This window comes from Staurois parvus, unplaced genomic scaffold, assembly GCF_062004578.1.
Source record: "Staurois parvus isolate SC_StPar_1 unplaced genomic scaffold, SC_StPar_1.0 ptg000838l, whole genome shotgun sequence".
Taxonomy (NCBI): Eukaryota; Metazoa; Chordata; class Amphibia; order Anura; family Ranidae; genus Staurois; species Staurois parvus.
Window position 1 is genome coordinate 99,728 of NW_028318634.1, and position 16,815 is coordinate 116,542.

At 47.7% G+C, this 16,815-nt stretch overlaps 1 protein-coding gene across 2 annotated transcripts in view; it reads right to left on the bottom strand.

The window, feature by feature from the left end:
* The window catches only part of PTPN5 (protein tyrosine phosphatase non-receptor type 5), a 121,427-nt gene that overhangs the window by 28,638 nt on the left and 75,974 nt on the right, over positions 1–16,815 (bottom strand). For both annotated transcript variants that reach the window (XM_089655373.1, XM_089655374.1), the window contains 4 exons: positions 16,028–16,112; positions 10,999–11,081; positions 5,933–6,070; positions 158–268 (listed from right to left, as the gene is read on the bottom strand). In XM_089655373.1, coding sequence (XP_089511499.1) covers positions 158–268; positions 5,933–6,070; positions 10,999–11,081; positions 16,028–16,112 — 417 coding nt within the window. The remainder of the gene's footprint in view (positions 1–157; positions 269–5,932; positions 6,071–10,998; positions 11,082–16,027; positions 16,113–16,815) is intronic.

Consider the following 16,815-nt stretch of genomic DNA (forward strand, 5'->3'; position numbering starts at 1 on the left):
AAGTAGCGAAGGTGCTATTTCCAAACACTAGTGGAGAGAATTTGCAGAAGAAGCCACCACTGATAAATTGACTCATCCTATCAAATATTACTTCTCTTCTTTTTCCTGGCTTTGTTGACCTCTGTTGATGTTGTCCTACCCAATGCGTTTTCCTCACCTTTAAAGTCATGATTCTTAGTACATAGTCATCTTCTGGGATGATGTCTTTCACTATCACTTCTATTCCTTCATATATAGCCTGTTTCTCTGGCCAGTATTCTGTACATTTCTAGGGGAGATGGCACAAAATAGAAGACAATAGGTCAGCAGCCAATGCAGAAATATAAAAGTTGGTTGACAAGATTCTAGGAAACAATTTTAGCTGTTGGGTTCATTTACCTTTTTACTCCTGAAACTAAGGCTAAGCCAAGGTTGAAGACACCAGGATGCTAGGTAGAGGATTACATAACTAGCCAAAAGGCTGTCCAGCAGAATTTGTTCTGCACTCAACAACACAAAAAAATCCTCCGTTGCCCACCAGACCCATCACCGGCGACCCGCCACCTCACACCGTGGGCCCCTGTGACCCCTCCTGGAGATAGACTGACCATAACAGTGGCTCATGGCTGCTTCCACAGCTCCCATCACTCCGCTCTGCCCAGCTCCGGAATCCAGGAGAACCGGCATCCCTTTTTAAGGGGGTCGGCCCCCCTGGAAAATGCCACCCAAGGCCTTGCAGTAAGTACTCCCTTGCTATTCAGACCAGTATAACTATGGCCTAACAAGAAGAAATGAAACCATTGTGTTTATTTTACCCAGCTCAAATGTGTACCTTTGGGAGACCATAAAGATATTGGAGCCAAAGTGTATGGACATCCTCATTCCACTTAATAGAGCATTAGTCCCAATTGAGAATATAGTGTTCAGTTTTGGAGACCTAACTTACAAAGTGATATTGATAAGATAGAGTGAGTCCAGAAACAAGCAACAAAGATAGTGCAGGAAGTATTCCTGTATTCCATTCCCCCAGCCCCAGAGTGCAGCCCACCTGAGATAATAGTTAGCGGTAGTTAGTCACACCGAGATGAACTTATTCTAAAATGTTGAAGACATTTTCTAGTCTCTACAAGCCACTTTAGTTCCAAGAAATGACTTGAAGAAGCTACGAAGTGTAATCAACTTTACAGAACAAGTCCAGTTGTGACTACTACTAGCCATACCATGACCTGGATAAATGAGAAGGTTCCTCCAATAAGTTCCTGGCTGATTCCACTTCATACTACACATGTGCACCTAGACCCGATTCATTCCTAAGGGAAAGCAGCACTTATGGAGGCCTAAAGCAGTTCCTTTAGAGTAATATAAGTAGTTGAATTATCGTGGTGCTCAAATAGCTAAATAACCAAATAAAAATAAGTGTTTGCACGCATTGAGCCAGGCAAAAAGAAGTAAAAGATGCCCCTAAAAAGTGAAATGCACTTGACCAAATGAATACGTGAATAGGTAGGCGCTATAATGATTGTGTATCAAAAGATAAAAACATATGAATAATACAGTGGACTCTCAATATCATCTATCAAGTGATGTTCCTATACAGAAAACAATATATAGTGAACATTATAATGACAGTCCCATGAAGATGTAAACCCGTAGACCAAAAAAAATGTGCTCTTTTACCACGTGCAGACAATAGGTGAATTGCTTACTCACCAGAAAAGATTGACCCCGGTTAAGGCGGTCAGATACACTTTGTTATCATAAGTGTTGATGACCAGCAACAGGCTCTCCTGGATCAGACCTCCCAGTCTCCTAATAGGGGATATGGATCCATTTAGGCGCAGACCATCTCTAGTATATAGGTTGCAACCCAATGAAAGTCAGCCCAGTGCTCTAGAAACTCAAATCCTTCCCTCTTAGGTCTTCAGCCATGCATTGAATCCTCTAACCTCCCCGTCTCTCCTGAGTTGCGCATGGCACAGGTAATATTTCACAGAATATCACCTTGGAGGTCCTTCCCTTCAACTCGCAGCCTAGTTCTTTAAATTGAGTCTTAAGGAGCCTCTACTTTCCATGTATTCTGTCATTGGTACCAACATGAACCAAGACAGCTGGGTCATGCCCAACCCGTCCCAGTAATTTATCAACCTGGTCCACCACATGCCGAACCCTGGCACCAGGGAGACAGTAAACCATTCAGTTGAGGTGATCCTGGTGACAAATTATTCTATCAGTCTTTCTGATCATTGAATCCCCTACTACCACCATCTGTCTAGGCCTTCCTGCACTACCCGCATCACCCCTCCCAGATGGTCTGCCCTCCCGGCTGTTAGGGATAGCAGTTGCATGTATTCGCTTTTACACTGGAAGTTGGTGGTCAGTGTGGCTTCCCTTTATCTTGATAATCACTGGTTCTAAGTTTCTGGCTGTGCCAAGTATCAATGGTATCAGAACCATACAAGAGCTGTCAGGAAGGAAAGTAATCCCCTACTGCAAGCTCCTAGCAACCTCTGGAGGAACCATAAGGGTCTATAGAACCCTGGTACAGAAAGACTGGTTTACGCTAGAAGTCAATTTATACTCATAGTTCACCACTATGGCTCACAAAATGAAATGTGGATTATCAGACGTAGAAGAAAATGAGGTACCTCATTGACTTTCTCAATGTTGGTGATCATGAAAATAATCGGGGAACATAACCGCCACACCATCTTCCAGAACTCACCAACGGTGTTCACTGTGGGTCCCTGAGTGGCAATTTAAACTTTCTGGCTGTGCCAAGTAACATTGGTGTCAAAACCACACAAGAGCTGTCAGGCAGGAAAATGATCCTCTGCTGCTCAAGGCGATCCTAGCAACCTCTAGAGCAGTGATGGCGAACCCGTGGCACGCGTGCCACAGCCGGCACGCCGAGCCTTATCTGTGGGCATGCCAGGAGAATCCAGCGGCGCGCTGTCTTCCCGGCTGTAGTGTGCGTGACAGCCGGGTCCCAAGTGCACATGCACAAGAAGCCGCCGGACCAATCACAAAGCGCAGCGCTTCTCGCGCATGCGCACTGGGCATCCGGCTGTCCGACGAGCGCCCACACTACAGAAGCCGGGAAGACAGCGCGCGGCTGGATAAAGGAACAGGTAAGATAAAAAAAAAACTCTGCGGAAGTAAGAGCGGGTACCTGTCAAATTCAGGTACCCGCTCCCCCTCCCTCCCCAAAGGTCAGCAGTCATCTCTGTACTGTCCGCAGTCTCTGGTCATCCCTGTGCTGTCCGCAGTCTCTGGTCATCCCTGTGCTGTCCGCAGTCTCTGGTCATCTCCTGTACTGTCCGCAGTCTCTGGTCATCCCTGTGCTGTCCGCAGTCTCTGGTCATCCCTGTGCTGTCCGCAGTCTCTGGTCATCCCCTGTACTGTCCGCAGTCTCTGGTCATCTCCTGTACTGTCCGCAGTCTCTGGTCATCCCTGTGCTGTCCGCAGTCTTTGGTCATCTCCTGTACTGTGTCCGCAGTCTCTGGTCATTCCTGTACTGTGTCCGCAGTCTCTGGTCATCTCCTGTACTGTGTCCGCAGTCTCTGGTCATCCCTGTACTGTGTCCGCAGTCTCTGGTCATCCCTGTACTGTGTCTGCAGTCTCTGGTCATCCCTGTACTGTCCGCAGTCACTGGTCATCCCTGTACTGTCCGCAGTCACTGGTCATCTCCTGTACTGTCCGCAGTCTCTGGTCATCCCTGTACTGTCCGCAGTCTCTGGTCATCTCCTGTACTTTCCGCAGTCTCTGGTCATCCCTGTACTGTGTCCGCAGTCACTGGTCATCCCTGTACTGTGTCCGCAGTCTCTGGTCATCTCCTGTACTGTGTCCGCAGTCTCTGGTCATCCCTGTACTGTCCGCAGTCTCTGGTCATCCCTGTACTGTGTCTGCAGTCTCTGGTCATCCCTGTACTGTCCGCAGTCTCTGGTCATCTCCTGTACTGTTCGCAGTCTCTGGTCATCTCCTGTACTGTGTCTGCAGTCTCTGGTCATCTCCTGTACTGTGTCCGCAGTCTCTGGTCATTTCCTGTACTGTCCGCAGTCTCTGGTCATCTCCTGTACTGTCCGCAGTCTCTGGTCATCCCTGTACTGTGTCCGCAGTCTCTGGTCATCCCTGTACTGTGTCTGCAGTCTCTGGTCATCTCCTGTACTGTGTCCGCAGTCTCTGGTCATCCCTGTACTGTCCGCAGTCTCTGGTCATCTCCTGTACTGTGTCTGCAGTCTCTGGTCATCCCTGTACTGTGTCTGCAGTCTCTGGTCATCCCTATACTGTGTCTGCAGTCTCTGGTCATCCCTGTACTGTGTCCGCAGTCTCTGGTCATCCCTGTACTGTCCGCAGTCTCTGGTCATCCCTGTACTGTTCGCAGTCTCTGGTCATCTCCTGTACTGTGTCCGCAGTCTCTGGTCATCTCCTGTACTGTGTCCGCAGTCTCTGGTCATCCCCTGTACTGTGTCCGCAGTCTCTGGTCATCTCCTGTACTGTGTCCGCAGTCTCTGGTCATCTCCTGTACTGTCCGCAGTCTCTGGTCATCCCTGTACTGTCCGCAGTCTCTGGTCATCCCTGTACTGTGTCCGCAGTCTCTGGTCATCCCTGTACTGTGTCCGCAGTCTCTGGTCATCCCTGTACTGTGTCCGCAGTCTCTGGTCATCCCTGTACTGTCCACAGTCTCTGGTCATCCCTGTACTGTCCGCAGTCTCTGGTCATCCCTGTACTGTGTCCGCAGTCTCTGGTCATCCCTGTACTGTGTCCGCAGTCTCTGGTCATCCCTGTACTGTGTCCGCAGTCTCTGGTCATCCCTGTACTGTTAATTAGTTTGCACTACTGTACGAGTTGTTTTTTCTAAACCAAAAGCTCGATATTCAGGTTTCATTGCAGTGTTGGCACTTTGAAAGAAATAAGTTGGTTTTGGGTTGCAGTTTGGGCACTCGGGCTCAAAAAGGTTCGCCATCACTGCTCTAGAGGAACCCTAAGAGTCTACAAAACCCTGAATGAGAACGGCTGGTTTACGCTAGAAGTCATTTTATGGCTCACGAAAGCGAAAAAAACTGGATTGTCGAAAGTAGAAGAAAATACGAAAATGAGGTACCTCGTTGACTTTCTCAATGTTGGTGATCATGAAAATAATCGGGGAACATAACCGCCACACCATCTTCCAGAAATCACCAACGGTGTTCACTGTGGGTCCCTGAGTGGCAATTTAAACTTTCTGGCTGTGCCAAGTAACATTGGTGTCAAAACCACACAAGAGCTGTCAGGCAGGAAAATGATCCTCTGCTGTTCAAGGCGATCCTAGCAACCTCTAGAGCAGGGGTAGGCAACCTGTGGCTCTCCAGCTGTTGCAGGACTACAAGTTCCATCATGCCTCTGCAAGTCATAGCTGTAACTGTAAGTTTTGTAATGTTGCAATGCCTCATGGGAAATGTAGTTCCACAACAGCTAGAGAGCCGCAGGTTGCCTACCCCTGCTCTAGAGGAACCCTAAGAGTCTACAAAACCCTGAATGAGAACGGCTGGTTTACGCTAGAAGTCATTTTATGGCTCACGAAAGCGAAAAAAGCTGGATTGTCGAAAGTAGAAGAAAATACGAAAATGAGGCACCTCGTTGACTTTCTCAATGTTGGTGATCATGACTATAATGGGGGAATGTTCCTGCCAGACCACCTTCCAGAAATCTCCAATGGTGTTCACTGTGGGTCCCTAAGTGGCAATTTAAACTTTCTGGCTGTGCCAAGTAACATTGGTGTCGGAACCACACAACAGCTGTCAGGCAGGAAAATGATCCTCAACTGCTCAAGGTGCTCCTAGCAACCTCTTGAGGAACCCTAAGGGTCTACAGAACCCTGGATGAGAATGGCTGGTTTACACTAGAAGTCACTTTATGGCTCACAAAAGCAAAAAAAGCAGAATTATAAGTAGAAGAAAATAAGAAAATGAGGCACCTCATTGACTTCCTCGATGTTGGTGATCATGACGATAATGGGGGAACGTTCCTGCCAGACCATCTTCCAGAAATCTCCAACAGTGTTCACTGTGGGTCCCTGAGTGGCAATGTAAACCTTCTCCTCTTCGTCGTAACCCTATGACACAAAGCAGAACCATTAGTAACATTGTCCACAGCAATAAAGAGAAAGTCAAGGACCAAGAGTTCTAAAGGCAATGCTGAAAAATGCAATAACATTTGTCACCAGCAGGTGGAACATGAGATGCTTTTCATCCGGGCAGCATTGTAATAAACTCAAGGCAAACATCTAAATACATAATTATTATTATTATTATTATATAGTGTTTATATAGCGCTAAAAGGTTTGCTCAGCACTGTACATTATAGTGGGGGACAGTACATGAGATAATACAGTAACAAAACAGAACATGAGGGATTCAAGGGCCCTGCTCTTTCGAGCTTACAATCTAGGAGGGAGGGGATAGTGGTACAGGAGGAAGTGGCTGTGGGGGATGGAGTGGTGGGGATCGGCTGTTAGGTGAGTGCGGGTAGGCTTCCCTGAAGAGATGGGTTTTCAGGGAGCGCCTAAAGGTGAGGAGGGTAGGTGACAGTCTGATGGATTGGGGGAGTGAGTTCCAGAGGATGGGGGAAGTCCTGGAGAAGTCTTGCAGTCGGGCGTGGGAGGTGGAGACCAGGGAGCTAGAAAGTAGGAGGTCTTGTGAGGAGCGAAGATTACGGGTAGGGTGGTAATTATACATACGTAGCCTGCTGATCTCTGGTGCAATGCTTTACAGCAGGGGTCCTCAAACTTTTTAAACAGGGGGCCAGTTCACTGTCCCTCAGACCGTTGGAGGGCCGGACTATAGTTTAAAAAAAAAAAACTATGAACAAATGCGGACACAGTACAGGTGATGACCAGAGACTGCGGACATAGTACAGGAGATGACCAGAGACTGCAGACACAGTACAGGAGATGACCAGAGACTGCGGACACAGTACAGGAGATGACCAGAGACTGCAGACACAGTACAGGAGATGACCAGAGACTGCGGACACAGTACAGGAGATGACCAGAGACTGCGGACACAGTACAGGTGATGACCAGAGACTGCTGACATAGTACAGGAGATGACCAGAGACTGCAGACACAGTACAGGAGATGACCAGAGACTGCAGACACAATACAGGAGATGACCAGAGACTGCGGACACAGTACAGGAGATGACCAGAGACTGCGGACATAGTACAGGAGATGACCAGAGACTGCGGACATAGTACAGGAGATGACCAGAGACTGCGGACACAGTACAGGAGATGACCAGAGACTGCGGACACAGTACAGGAGATGACCAGAGACTGCGGACACAGTACAGGAGATGACCAGAGACTGCGGACACAGTACAGGAGATGACCAGAGACTGCGGACACAGTACAGGAGATGACCAGAGACTGCGGACACAGTACAGGAGATGACCAGAGACTGCGGACACAGTACAGGAGATGACCAGAGACTGCGGACACAGTACAGGAGATGACCAGAGACTGCAGACATAGTACAGGAGATGACCAGAGACTGCGGACACAGTACAGGAGATGACCAGAGACTGCGGACACAGTACAGGAGATGACCAGAGACTGCGGACACAGTACAGGAGATGACCAGAGACTGCGGACACAGTACAGGAGATGACCAGAGACTGCGGACACAGTACAGGAGATGACCAGAGACTGCGGACACAGTACAGGAGATGACCAGAGACTGCGGACACAGTACAGGAGATGACCAGAGACTGCAGACATAGTACAGGAGATGACCAGAGACTGCGGACACAGTACAGGAGATGACCAGAGACTGCAGACATAGTACAGGAGATGACCAGAGACTGCAGACACAGTACAGGAGATGACCAGAGACTGCGGACATAGAACAGGAGATGACCAGAGATTGCGGACACAGTACAGGAGATGACCAGAGACTGCGGACAGTACAGGAGATGACCAGAGACTGCAGACACAGTACAGGGGATGACCAGAGACTGCGGATATAGTACAGGAGATGACCAGAGACTGCGGACACAGTACAGGAGATGACCAGAGACTGCGGACATAGTACAGGAGATGACCAGAGACTGCAGACACAGTACAGGGAATTACCAGAGACTGCGGACATACAACGGCGGTGGGAATACTGGGCCGGCCGCTCCATAAGACGCACAGACATTTCCCCCCAAGTGTGTCTTATGGAGCGAAATATATGGTAAATGCAGGACACCTTGTTGGGTCAGATCTGTGTACAATATAAAGAGAGAGGGGGGGGGGGGAGAGATAAGGAGGGAAGAGAGAGAGAGAGGAGGGGGGGATAGAGAGAGAGGAGGGGGGGGAGAGAGAGGGGGAGGGGGAGAGAGAGAGGAGGGGGGAGAGAGGAGGGGGGGAGAGAGAGGAGGGGGGCGAGAGGGGGGTGAGAGGAGGGGGGAGAGAGAGGAGGGGGGTAGGGGGGAGAGAGAGAGGAGGGGGGGGGAGAGAGAGGAGGGGGGAGAGAGAGAAAGGAAGGGGGGAGAGAGAGGAGGGGGGAGGGAGAGAGGAGAGAAAGGGGAGAGAGAGAGAGGAAGGGGGGGAGAGATGAGGGGGGAGGGAGAGAGGAGAGAGGGGGGACAGAGAGAGGGAGGAGATCGATCATCTATTGCACTTATCTAGGGTCCGTGGCCATGATACCCGACATTCAGCAATGGAGTCTCGTCTCTTGCTCCCCTTCTTCATGGTCAGCTCTAGGCTCCGCCCTCCGGCTGGCTGCAGAGAGGCCAGGGGAGTGGTGCGGGTTCATAAGCTGAGCCCACCTTCCCCCTGTTCTAGAATTGCTGATCCCGCCCTCCTGCCTCCCGCCCGAGCCCTGCCGAGCTCTCCCGACCTGCCAAACCCTAGTCCCTTGCCTCGCAGCAGATACGCCCCTGCCCGGCGGGCCGGATAAATGTCCACGGTGGGCCGCATGTTTGAGGACCCCTGCTTTACAGGGTCCTGCAACAAAAAAATTATAAATGCAAATTTTTTTACCTGCAAAAAATATACATTTATTATTTTTGTCAAAAGCTGAACTTATCCTTTAACTAACACTTACAGGACTTCCCCCCAGAAAGTAACTGGACAGTGAAAGGAGGAGCAGCAGGCTGATGAGCTCATCCCTCTGTCTCTCTACTCTCTCCTGCTATTAGCAAGCCCTTTGCTAGCACACGAGCACTACAGCACGTCTGCGTGTGCTGCTTCTTCCTCCCTCAGTAAGAGTTCTGCTGTACAAGGACTGCAAAAGTTGATACCAGGTCAAATTATGATTGGATGAGGCAGAGAGGGAGGAGAGAGACATCACAACCTTTACTTTTTTCAAATCAGAGAATGTTTTGCACATACTGAGAAAAAGCAAAATGTTCCCCATGCCGAGTGGGCAGTCTCCTGTGTTCACAATGCAGCAGGGCTGCCCCCCAGTACTTGATCTAGAAGCTAGCGGCAATCACTGCAGTAGTGGTGCCTAATACAGTGATTTCCAGCTGGCACTGGGATTAAGCTGGACCAATGTAACTGTGTGTGTTGCCCTCTAGGGGTGCCAGAGAGTTTCATTTAGTTTGGCTCACAGTAGTGAAGTGAGCATGTCTGTTTTGGTTACTTTCGTCCAGGCTGGAGGGCTCTCAGGTCAGGTCTCTGGTACTTCTCCCTGGTTCTGGAGTCTTCCAGAAGAATCTGGAAGTTAGTGAGCAGAGGGGTAGAGACTAAAATCCACATATTTATGGGAGTCTGACCAATCCCAGGCAGGAGGCCTGGACATGTGGCAGACAGACCCAAAAATATGAGAGAGCCTGGCCAGCAGGGATGTATGGTGATTGGGTGGAAGATGGAGTTGTGAGACGTGGGGATCACGGGGAAAGGGGGTTCTACTTCCAGGCTGGAGCTGAGGAGGGAGAAAGAAAGAAAGGAAGAAAGAAAGAAAAGAAAGGAAAGAAAGGAAAGAAAGGAAAGGAAAGAAAGGAAAGAAAGAAAGGAAAGAAAATAAAGGAAAGAAAAGAAAGAAAAGAAAGGAAAGAAAAGAAAGAAAAGAAAGAAAAGAAAGGAAAGAAAGGAAAGAAAAGAAAGGAAAGAAAGGAAAGAAAAGAAAGGAAAGGAAAGGAAAGAAAAGAAAGGGAAAAAAGGAAAGGAAAGAAAGGAAAGAAAAGAAAAGAAAGGAAAGAAAGGAAAAAAAAGGAAAGAAAGGAAAGAAAAGAAAGGAAAGAAAAGAAAGGAAAGGAAAGAAAGGAAAGAAAAGAAAGGAAAGGAAAGGAAAGAAAAGAAAGGGAAAAAAGGAAAGGAAAGAAAGGAAAGAAAAGAAAAGAAAGGAAAAAAAGGAAAGAAAGGAAAGAAAAGAAAGGAAAGAAAGGAAAGAAAATAAAGGAAAGAAAGGAAAGAAAAGAAAGGAAAGAAAAGAAAGAAAGGAAATGAAAGGAAAGAAAAGAAAGGAAAGAAAAGAAAGGAAAGAAAAGAAAGGAAAGAAAGAAAAGAAAAGAAAGGAAAGGAAAGGAAGGAAGGAAGGAAGGAAGGAAGGAAGGAAGGAAATGTAGCACCCACTAGGTGGTGCTAGTGTAAATTTATTTTTGGCTCATGGTAGTGAACGAGCCTCAAATACTGTGGGTTCAGTTTGAAGTCAAAGTGGATGACTCATCAGGTTGGGGCTCTTTTGCCTCCACCATGCTCTGGAGGTCCATGGAAACTTCCAGAAGCCAGTAGGCAGAAGGGTGCATATTCATGAGTGTCTGATCAATCCCAGGCTAAGAGGCACTGGTAGTGTGGTAGACTAGCCCATAAATATGAGAGAGCTATGCTAGCAGGGGAGTTGGGTGGAAGATGGATTGCTGAGAGGTGTTGCTGTGTAGCCTGGGAGGGAGCAGCAGAAAGGAGGTTCTGCTTCCAGGTTGGGGGATGGAAGCTGAGGATAATCTGAAAGGGGGAGCAAAAGTGGCCAGTATTGAAGAGGTTAACTTTCTCCCAGACATATCATTGAAAACATTCACTGCTTTCTTAAAACAAAAAGATCTGGATGGTACTCACTCGAATGTAATTGGCATTTATGTAGGAACTCAGAGGGTCGTCCTCTTGGTCTGGTGATATAAGGCACACTCTGGTTTGTGGATCTGAAAAAAGTAAAAAAACAAAACAAAACAAAAACACTGTGGTGTATTTTTTTTTAGCACTGTACTTTTTCAGCGCTGTGGTGCTGGTTTCAAATCCCATTAGGTGAATGGAGTCTTGTGTTTGATGGGGAAGCCTTTGAATGCTCTGGTTCCCCACCACCAACGATGTCAGCTGCTGTACCTGTACACCCCCCAATGGACCAGAGCAATTTGTACATTTCTGCCTTGGGCCTGTTTAATCGGTGATAACTTTGCTATTACTTTAGATAACAAAGTAATCCATACTGTACATTGTTTTTTGGAGAGATATCCTAGATTTTCTTCTGCAATCTTGTCTTGCCGAAAAGTAGGGCTTTTTTTCAGCGGGAACGCAGGGGAATGCAGTTTTGGCACCTCCAGAACCAGAACGCATGTAGTCGTGAGGGGTGGTGGAGTCTATTGTTGGCTGCTGGGAGATCTATTGTTTTTGCTGTGGGTCTTATGTTGCTGGGGGAGGGGGGGGTCATTTGTTGCTGGGAGGGATCTACTGTTGAGGGTGAGGTCTATTGTTGCTGGCTGCTGGAGGGTCTGTTGATGCTGGCTGCTGGGAGATCGATTGTTGCTGGTGGGGGTCTATTGTTGCTGGGGTGGATCTATTGATATGGGGGGGGTATTTTGTTGTGGTGAGGGTCTATTGTTGCTGGGGTGGATCTATTGATATTGGGGGGTGTATTTTGTTGTGGTGAGGGTCTATTGTTGCTGGCTGCAGGGAATCTATTTTACTTCTTTTCTTTTTATCATTAACAAATTCCGAAGAAATTACTTAGCACCACAAAATTATATTTTGGTTCTGTATTCTCTAAAAAGGGTGGTACTGAGAGTTAGGTGCAACCAAAGGACGGTGCTCGGAGGTGGGTAGGGGGTGTAACAAAAGGATGGTGCTCGGAGGTGGGTAGGGAGTGGAACCGAAGGACGGTGCTCAAAGGTGGGTAGGGGGTGGAACCAAAGGACAGTGATCGGAGGTGGGTAGGGGGTGGAAAAAAGGACAGTGATCGGAGGTGGGTAGGGGGTGGAACCAAAGGACAGTGATCGGAGGTGGGTAGAGGGTGTAACCAAAGAACTGCGCTCAGATGTGGGTAGGGGGTGTAACCAAAGGACGGTGCTCAAAGTTGGGTAGGAGGTGGAACCAAAGGACGGTGTTCAAAGGTGGGTAGGAGGTGGAACCAAAGGATGGTGCTCAGAGGTGGGTAGGGGGTGGAACCAAAGGACAGTGCTCGGAGGTGGGTAGGGGGTGAAACCAAAGGACGGTGCTCAAAGGTGGGTAGAGGGTGGAACGAAAGGATGGTGCTCAAAGGTGGGTACGGGGTGGAACCAAAGGACGGTGCTCAGAGGTGGGTAGGGGGTGGAACCAAAGGACAGTGCTCGGAGGTGGGTAGGGGGTGGAACGAAAGGATGGTGCTCAAAGGTGGGTACGGGGTGGAACCAAAGGATGGTGCTCGGAGGTGGGTAGGGGGTGGAACCAAAGGACAGTGCTCGGAGGTGGGTAGGGGGTGGAACCAAAGGATGGTGCTCAAAGGTGGGTACAGGATGGAACCAAAGGACAGTGCTCGGAGGTGGGAAGAGGGTGGAACCAAAGGACAGTGCACGGAGGTGGGTAGGGGGTGGAACCAAAGGACGGTGCTCAAAGGTGGGTAGGGGGCAGAATCAAAGGACGGTGCTCAAAAGTGGGTAGAGGGTGGAACCAAAGGATGGTGCCCAAAGGTAAGTACGGGATGGAACCAAAGGATGGTGCTCAGAGGTGGGTAGGGGCGGAGATAAGGGGTGACTTGGAAGGGAGAAGTACCTGCACCTATTCTCTGAGAAAAAAAGCCCTGCCAAAAAGATTTTATTTTCTATGTAATCTATAGGCATACTATCTAAATAATATAAAGACGTAAAAAAAAATTGTGAAAAAATGCATTCTTAATAAGACTTATTGCAAAAAAAAGTAGTTTTACAGTAAAAGTATACATTTTATTCTATCATTTGAAATGACACTAAATGATGTTTCTGGTAAAGGAAAAAAAAAAACCTTTGTTTCTTGAATTCTGCACATTTTCTTTTTATGTGACACTGAAAAAAATAACAAACAAAATGAAGGAAATTAAAAAAAAAAAATGAAATATCAAACAGAAAAACAGTAATATACAGAAATAAAAATTTAAAAAATAAATTGAGGAAAATAGCTAACGGGAGTAAGAAGTTAATTAGGGTTGATTAGGATAAAAGTTGCCAAACTCCAGACCCTGCATTCACTATATCCGGTCTCCCCGGACCCTGCATTCACTATATCTGGTCTCCCTGGACCCTGCATTCACTATATCTGGTCTCCCCGGACCCTGCATTCACTATATCTGGTCTCCCTGGACCCTGCATTCGCTATATCTGGTCTCCCCAGACCCTGCATTCACTATATCCACTCTCCCTGGACCCTGCATTCACTATATCCGCTCTCCCTGGACCCTGCATTCACTATATCCGCTCTCCCTGGACCCTGCATTCACTATATCCGGTCTCCCCGGACCCTGCATTCACTATATCCGCTCCCTCTGGACCCTGCATTCACTATATCCGGTCTCCCCAGACCCCGCATTCACTATATCTGGTCTCCCCGGACCCTGCATTCACTATATCCGGTCTCCCCAGACCCTGCATTCACTATATCCACTCTCCCTGGACCCTGCATTCACTATATCCGCTCTCCCTGGACCCTGCATTCACTGTATCCGCTCTCCCTGGACCCTGCATTCACTATATCCGCTCTCCACGGACCCCGCATTCACTATATCCGGTCTCCCCGGACTCTGCATTCACTATATCCGGTCTCCCCGGACCCTGCATTCACTATATCTGGTCTCCCCGGACCATGCATTCACTATATCTGGTCTCCCCGGACCCTGCATTCACTATATCCGGTCCCCCCGGACCCTGCATTCACCATATCTGGTCTCCCTGGACCCTGCATTCACTATATCCACTCTCCCTGGACCCTGCATTCACTATATCCGCTCTCCCTGGACCCTGCATTCACTATATCCGGTCTCCCCGGACCCTGCATTCACTATATCTGGTCTCCCCGGACCCTGCATTCACTACATCTGGTCTCCCCGGATCCTGCATTCACTATATCTGGTCTCCCCGGATCCTGCATTCACTATATCTGGTCTCCCTGGACCCCGCATTCACTATATCTGGTCTCCCCAAACCCTGCATTCACTACATCTGGTCTCCCCGGATCCTGCATTCACTATATCCGCTCTCCCCAGACGCCGCATTCACTATATCTGGTCTCCCCGGACCTCTCATTCACTATATCTGGTCTCCCCAGACCCTGCATTCACTATATCCGCTCTCCCCGGACCCTGCATTCACTATATCCGGTTTCCCCGGACCCTGCATTCACTATATCTGCTCTCGCCGGACCCTGCATTCACTATATCCGCTCTCCCTGGACCCTGCAATCACTATATCTGCTCTCCCAGGACCCTGCATTCACTATATCTGGTCTCTCCAGACCCTGCATTCACTATATCTGGTCTCCCAGGACCCTGCATTCACTATATCCACTCTCCCCGGACCCTGCATTCACTATATCCGCTCTCCTCAGACCCTGCATTCACTATACCTGGTCTCCCTGAACCCTGCATTCACTATATCTGGTCTCCCCGGACCCCGCATTCACTATATCCGGTCTCCCCGGACCCTGCATTCACTATATCTGGTCTCCCCGGACCCTGGATTCACTATATCTGCTCTCCCTGGACCCTGCATTCATTATATCCGGTCTCCCCGGACCCTGCATTCACTATATCCGGTCTCCTACGGCACACAGAACGTGGAGATGCAATTATTTTAGTAAGTAAAACTGCTAAATACCTTTTCTCATCAGCAGCATATAGCAGTCTTGTGACTTCTATCAGTGCCCAGCAGAGCACTGGTTAAAGCGTGTAGGAGGAGTTTTCATTCTCCTCTGCTTGTCCTATGAGGCTTCAGGACCCCTAACCCTCTGTCTGGAAAGTGCTGATTGGCCCTGTGCTGATCACATGCACCCTCCCAAGAAAAAAAAACAAAAAAAACTTTCTAGCAATACACACCAAACTGAGCATGTGCAGAGTGTCTCCTAGAGCTCTGTAATATCAGCAGATGAATTGGGGACTGTAGAGGGAAGGGGATCAGAGAAGACAGGATCAAACAGGCTTTTTACACAATGCTGATGATTAACCCCTTAGGTTCCACAGTGCTTTACTGCATATACAGGCTGATTTTACTGTTGTGGGTTTAGTAACACTTTAAGTAGGGAACTATTCAAACCTGGCCCTACACTGATCAAAATCTGGCTGGTTCAACGGGCACTGGACGAATTTTGATCAGTGTTTGGCAGTCCTTGTTCAACAGCAATCGATCAAATGAGTTTTCATTTCCCCACAATTCTGGTATAAATCAGGAGATTTCAGTAAATTATCACCATTTTTCATTGAAGTGAACGCACAATGGGGCTTTAAAGGGCTTCTGAAGCTTCTTTCAACTATCCTGGACCTGTTCTTGTGCCAAAATATGGCCCTTTGTTAGTCTCCAAATTTTATGGTATTTTATAGAAAATAAAAAAAACAGAAAGTGAAAAAAAGTGACAGTATTCAAAAAATAAGCACGTCAAACACACACACACAAAAAAAAACAAACAAAACAAAAGCAAAGAATAAAAAAGAGAAATAAATCAATGAAATTAAAGTACCCTCCGCTTAAAAATTTTTTTTTTTAATAAAGTAAATTATTAAAAATATTTTTTTTAGGTAACCCAATGAGAGAAATTTTAAGTTTTTGAAATTTTACAAAATTGGCTATTTTGTACCAAAATAAATTTCCCCTAATTTTCCCCCACCAGCAACAACTGACAATTTTAATACATTCTTCAGCTGGTCAGAACTTACTTGGGAGTATGGTTTTGTATCTGTTTTTTCGGACTAAGCCGAGAATTTCGTATTCCTTTGGGTCAACAAAGTTCATGGGGATCTCCTGCAAAATGATGGAATGTTAGAAATTAAAATCTGAACAGCTTTGGGATGAGAAACTCATCACCGATAAATACAATGATGGAATTGTTTGGAGCCTCTGAAACGAAACACGTCCTAAAAGCCCATAGAAGGATCGCACTCATCTATTCTTTTCCAGCAACTTGTCTGTCAAACAGACACATTTCATAGCAGAAGGTAATTAATATTCACATATAAAACGTAAAATCTCAGGATACAAAAATCGTGACACTCCAAGGCAGCCCTGATGTCCTGTGATTTTAATGAGGTATGGAAGATGTGTGGGGGATTCGGAAGAATGGGAGAGGAGAAGAGAAGAGAAAAGAGAAGAGAAGAGAAGAGAGAAGAGTAGAGAAGAGAGAAGGAGAAGAGAAGAAGAGAAGAAGAGAAGAGAAGAGGAGAGGAGAGGAGAAGAGAAGAAAAGAGAAGAGAAGAGAGAGAAAAGAGAGAAGAGAAAAGAGAGAAGAGAGAAGAGAAAAGAGAGAAGAGAGAAGAGAGATGAGAGAAGAGAAGAGAAGGGGCAGACTGATCATTTGGAAACTCGGGCACGGCCCGAGGGCCCGGGGTCAGTAGGGGGTCCCATGAGATGCCCCTGGTACCTTTTTCATAGGCTTTTTTGAGTTTGGGCAAGGACACAGGGGCCCTATGATCCCCTATTGCCCTGGGGCCCCATGAGTTGTCAGTCT